General features: G+C 58.0%; 1 protein-coding gene across 1 annotated transcript in view; it reads left to right on the top strand.

The window, feature by feature from the left end:
• Window positions 1-539: 539 nt before the first annotated feature.
• Window positions 540-6,049, top strand: part of VDBG_06019 (E3 ubiquitin-protein ligase ubr1) — a gene marked incomplete at both ends in the record, with an annotated part of 6,510 nt that continues 1,000 nt past the window's right edge. The window contains one exon of the mRNA XM_003003531.1: window positions 540-6,047. Coding sequence (XP_003003577.1) covers window positions 540-6,047 — 5,508 coding nt within the window. The remainder of the gene's footprint in view (window positions 6,048-6,049) is intronic.

Below are 6,049 nucleotides of genomic sequence, written 5' to 3'. Positions count from 1 at the left end.
TTTGCCATTTCTAGTGAAGTGAATCAAGATGGTGCCCGTGTCCTGAACAACTGTCTGGGAGGCACCACAGTCCTTGTCATGACGGCCAGACCTGGCGTTGACCCCCGCTGATGTAACCGGCTGGTGGTGGAAGCCCCCCACCTCCGACCGCCACCTCCAGCACCTGCACCACAGCGCATAGAAGCGTGCTTGAGCTTTTGACACAAGCACGACACGCCTTCGCCCGCAAGTTCTGGTGAGACGGTCCATCGCGCATTCTGGAATCACTCTGCCATTGAAATTTTCCAAAGGAAGGACCATCAGTATTCTGCCCAGCACCGGATCCATGTGAGGACTCGTCATTTTCCGCCACCAGCTTCACGACAGTCCAAAGTGCTGACCAACAAACCTCCCCCCCAGCTACAGCTCGCGACTTACTCCTACGATACCCGACCGCTGCTGCAGTTCACCACGAGTTCGACCACCCGTTTTCCGACCGGTGGATCTTTCCACACTCTTGCCTTTCTCGTTTCTAGACCGACCATGCGATCATCCTCATGATGGAACCCCCCACAACCACACAAGAGCGACAGCTCTGCGAATTCCTCCGCGATCTGCCCGCCCGCCACAACTACCGCTATGAAGGGTCCGCCCCCACTGACCTCCTCGAGAGCCTCTTCTGGTCCCTGGCCGGCGGCGAGCGCTACATGGGCCTCCTCTTCCCCCAGGGCCGCCCCTCCCACGACATGAAGCTCCGCGATGCCCAGGGCGCCGTGGAGGGCGCCGAGTACACAGAAGCCGCCCGCGGCAAGCGATGCGGCCACATCTTCAAGCCCGGCGAGGCCTCGTACTCGTGCCGCACCTGCAGTACCGACGAGACGTGCGTGCTCTGCAGCCGCTGCTTCGACTCGACCGACCACCAGGGCCACATGGTCCGCATATCCATCTCCGTCGGCAACAGCGGCTGCTGCGACTGCGGAGACGACGAGGCCTGGCGCCGGCCCCTCTTCTGCACCATCCACTCCGAGAAGGCCACCGAGAGCCGTGAGGACAAGGGCAAGCAGCCCGTGGGACTGCCGGAGGACCTGGTGCAGAGCATGCAGATGACCATTGGCCGCGTCTTTGACTACATCTGCGACGTCATCTCCTGCTCGCCCGAGCAGCTGCGCCAGGCCAAGTCGGCCGAGACCATACGGCAAGACGAGCTCCTGTCGAGGCTGTCTCCCGAGGCATACGGAGAGGGGCCCATCGGCAACACCGAGTTTGCACTGGTGCTGTGGAACGACGAGAAGCACACGGTCGAGGACGTGCAGAAGCAGGTCGCCAGAGCGTGCCGGACCACCGAGGCCGTCGGCCTGACACGCGCCACCGAGACGGACTTTCTGGGACGGAGCATTCTCAACCACCTCGACGACCTCGATCGGCTGCTCGAGATGGCGAAGAAGCTGGAGGAGATCAAGGTCACGGTGACGATTCGCTCTTCGCGGGACACCTTCCGGGAGCAAATGTGCGGCACGCTCATCGACTGGTTGAGCGACATTTCTGGATGCAGTGTCGGAAACGACCACCACATTCTCCGGCAGCTCGTTTGCCAGGAGATGATGAAGCCGTGGCGCAAGGGCAGTCCTGGAACGCATGCTGTCGTTGGAAAGAGCGGCATCTACGACGAGGAGAAGCTGTTCAGGCAGGCTGAGATGCAGAGCGCCATGGCACACCACTTTGTCCTGCAGATGCTGCAGATGCGAGGCATTCCGGGCCAGCAGGACGATGATGATGACGACGGTGAGCTTACCGACGAAGACGACACAGACATGGGCCGCGAAGAAGGCGGGCCGCCGTCCAGCGATGGTGGCGACGGGGGCGATGACGATGTCATGATGGTTGATGTGAGGCCGGACCCTGGAGAAATGGGCATCGACTGGCGAGGGTCAGATCAGGCTTTGGAAGAAGACGAGGCCACCATGGCGGGGTATCCTCCACCGCCACCGCCCCCAGCTCAAGCCGCGCGCCGCGCGAATAGAGAGCGCGACAACACCCCCTCAGATTCCGACACGGCGGACCCTCTCATTGCCCCGGCTGTCTACGCCAAGGCGAATCTCGAGATCCCCAAGACGCCCGGCAACACAGAGAAAACGCAATCTCCCAAGCCAGGCAGGTATTGGCTGGAGACGCCTCCGGGATACATGGACCGCGGCGAGATGCCTCCTGCCGAAGACGTCTTCCAGAGGGTTCGTTTGGACTGGCTCATCCTGTTTGATCTGCGAATGTGGAAGAAGGTGAGGAACGACTTGAGGTCGCTCTACATCTCGACCGTTGTCTCGATACCCGAGTTCAAGCGCATCCTCGGCCTTCGATTTGCCGGGCTCTACACAACGCTGGCTCAGCTCTATCTCATTGGAGACCGAGAGCCAGACCACTCCATCATCAACCTATCCTTGCAGATGCTCACTACACCAAGTATCACTGCGGAAATTGTTGAACGGGGCAACTTCATGACCAGCCTTCTCGCCATTCTCTACACATTCCTCACGACCAGGCAGGTCGGCTACCCCTGGGACGTTTCCTCCAACGCGGTCCTGGCATTTGATTCTGGGTCAGTTACCAACAGGCGCATGTATCACTTCTACCTCGACTTGAAGTACCTCTTTGGGTCACCCCATGTGCAGGAGAAGTTGCGTTGTGAGGAACGTTACCTTCTTCAGTTCCTGGACCTGGTCAAGCTCCACCAGGGCATCGGCCCCAATGTTCGAGCGGTGGGTGAGCATGTCGAATACGAGACGGACAGCTGGATAACAGCGTCCTTGGTCACACGCGAGATCAACAGGCTGGCTAAACAGCTCGCCGATTCGTTCCGCAACGTTCCCGAGAACGAGGTCCAATACGTTGCGCGGGCTATCAGGCTGACCACCAAGACGGTTATCCTGAACTCGCTTGGCGCCGAACGTCACCGCTTCAAGCAGGCCGAGATCAAGGACGAAGTCAAGTTCAAGACGCTGGGCGACTTTGAGTTTGTCCACGAGTCAGCCAGGTACGATGTCGTTAAATTCACCGTTGAGGAAGACCCCATCAGTCTGCATCATGCCTTGCACTACACTCTGTCGTGGCTGATTGAGTGCGGCAAGTCGCTGCCCGCATCTAGCATGCGGGCGCTGCTGAGTTTCACCCCCCAGGACCTGCTGCTCCAGCCCAAGTCTATGGGTCGGAAGAGCACTGCAAGGCGTGACAATACTCCCGAGGACCATCTTATGGCTGTGATCGACTATCCGCTGCGAGTTTGTGCTTGGTTGGCTCAGATCAAGGCCAACATGTGGGTTCGCAACGGCATCAGTCTTCGACACCAAGCGGCGACGTATCGCGGAGTCAACCAGCGCGATGTGTCACACCACCGTGATATCTTCCTGCTACAGACCGCTATGGTAATCTGCGATCCGAATCGTGTGCTAACTGCCATTATCGACCGTTTTGGCATGGAGAAGTGGGTGAAGGGCCTTTTCGAGCAGAAGCCCAACGCGCAGGACGACAATCAGCATTTGGACGTTGTGGAAGACATGATCCATCTGCTGATTGTGTTGCTGAGCGATCGGACATCATTGATCACCGTCGAAGACGAGCCCAACCCAGGCACACTGGCCATTCGCCGCGACATTATCCACACGCTCTGCTTTAAGCCATTGTCGTTCAACGAGATCTCCAACAAGCTGCCGGAGAAGTTCCAGGAGCTCGAGGACTTCCACCGAATTTTGGATGAGATGACAACTTTCAAACCCCCTGAAGGTGTTTCTGATGTGGGCACGTTCGAGCTCAAAGACGAGTACCTTGAGTATCTCGACCCGTACATTGCCCATTACAACAAGAACCAGAGAGAAGAGTCAGAAACGGCCTACCGCAAAAAGATGGCCAGGAGGACAGGCAAGACCGTTGAGGAGATTGTCTACGAGCCGAAGCTACGCCCTATCCCCTCTGGCCTGTTCAAGGACCTCTCGGCGTTCACCGGCGCGGGCATGTTCGCGCAGACCATCTACTATTCGCTTCTGTATCCCCTGGTCGCCGCCAAGTTCACTCCGACGGTGCCGGGGACGCGCATCGAGACCTTCTTGCAGGTTGTCCTGCACTTGGTCCTCATCGCTGTATCAGAGGACCACACCAACGAGGACGACATGACTGAAGAGTCGTTGAAGTCTTTCATCTCCATCGCCTTGTCAAGGCCTGCCAGGAGCAATTTCCTGCCAGAGGCTCCCAATGCGAAGACGATTGTGGCCTTGTTAGACATGATGTCGACGAAAGAAGAGTTCAAAGCATGCCACCCCCGGATCGGCCTCATCCTCAAGCGAATGCGCCAGAAGCGGCCTCGCAGCTTTGAAAATGCCTACATGCGCCTGGGTGTTTCTGTCGATCGCATCGAGACCGCCTCTCCGGCGAACAATTCGGCGGAGGAAGAGCGTGAACGCAAGAAGAAGGCGGCGCTGAGTCGACAGGCCAAGGTCATGGCCCAGTTCCAGCAGCAGCAAAAGAGCTTCATGGACAACCAGGGCGATGTAGACTGGGGCTCTGATCTTGAAGATGATGACGCGCTGAAGCCGACCGAGGATCGTAAGAACACATGGAAATATCCAACGGGGACTTGCATCCTGTGTCAGGAAGACACTGATGACCGCCGGCTCTACGGCACCTTTGCCTTGTTCAACCAGAGCTCGATACTGAGACAAACCGATCTCCAGGACCCCGACTTTGTACGCGAGGCATTCCATACTCCTGCCAACCTTGATCGGTCTGCCGAAGACATTCGCCCGTTCGGTGTGGCGCACGAGAACCGCCAGGAGGTGACCAAGGTCAATGCGAACGGAGAGTCCTTCACTGCTGAGCGTCAAACTATTGGAAAAGGTTTCCCCGCGAAGCTGTCCCGACCCGGCCCTGTCTCCATCGGATGCGGCCACATGATGCACTTTAGTTGCTTCGAGACGTATGTCGAGGCGACCAACCGAAGACACCTTCACCAGATCGCGCGCCATCACCCGGAAGACCTGCGGCGGCGAGAGTTCGTCTGCCCTCTCTGCAAGGCCTTGGGCAATGCATTCCTTCCTGTCATTTGGAAGGGCCAAGAAGAATCTTACCCCAGCGTGCTTGACCAGGGCTCGCGATCTTTTGCCGACTTCCTTGAGACGGAAATGCGCAGTGCGTACTACGTCCGGGGGGCTACCCGGCCGCCTGACCAGCTCCAGTCCTCGTTCGCGAGATACACAAAGGACGCTATCACGACGGCGCTCGCAGACAAGGCAAGCCAGCTCTACGAAGAGGCATGGAGCACAGAAGACTCGTCCAGCGGCGAGCTGCCTCTTGTCACGCCACTGAGCTCTATGTTTTCGGCCATGAACACGCCCGTGACGTCTCGCCGCTCAACTTCTAACGACGCGGGCGGCCTCCTAGGCGAGCTCGTGCGGGTCTACCGTCGTCTGCGTGACGTCGTGCAGATGAACGGCTGCCAGACGAGGCATCCCGTTGACCCAAGGGAGATGCGGGAAAGGAATGAAATTGTCTACAGTGATGTGCTGGTGCGGGTTGTAGGCAATTCCATCTCGGCGACCGAAATCCAGCAGCGAGGTGTGGAGGCTCAAAGTGGTCTGACGCTTCTGGAGAAGATTCCGGAGCAGGTCTTGACGCACCTTCGAATCCTCTCCGAGACGACGACTTCGTACATTGCTGTAGGCGGCCTCAAGGCGCGCGGCGACAACCGCGTCGAGGAAGAATTCCGAAGAGACAGCGAGAGGCAGCACTGCCAATTGTTCATGTCGCAATATTTCGGAGAGGAGACAGACAACACTCGTCGTCCCGTCGACATTTATCCTCCGCTGATGAGCCAGGACAGCTTCCTCTTCTTTAACGAGTGTTGTTTTGGTCTCGTTCAGGCGCACGAGTACGACGTCAACCACATTCTCAAGCTTTGCTACCTCGCCGAGATTGTCAAGGTCGTCTATCACATGAGCAAGAACATTCCGTCCCACATCTGGGTCGGCTATCTGGTCAACTCCAAAAGAAGAGACGCGTCGCTCAAGCACTTTGCCGAGTTCTGTGT

This window comes from Verticillium alfalfae, genomic scaffold (assembly GCF_000150825.1).
Source record: "Verticillium alfalfae VaMs.102 supercont1.7 genomic scaffold, whole genome shotgun sequence".
In the NCBI taxonomy this organism is placed as follows: Eukaryota; Fungi; Ascomycota; class Sordariomycetes; order Glomerellales; family Plectosphaerellaceae; genus Verticillium; species Verticillium alfalfae.
Note: the sequence above shows the minus strand (reverse complement) of the source record. Positions and strands in the feature narration are given on the sequence as shown.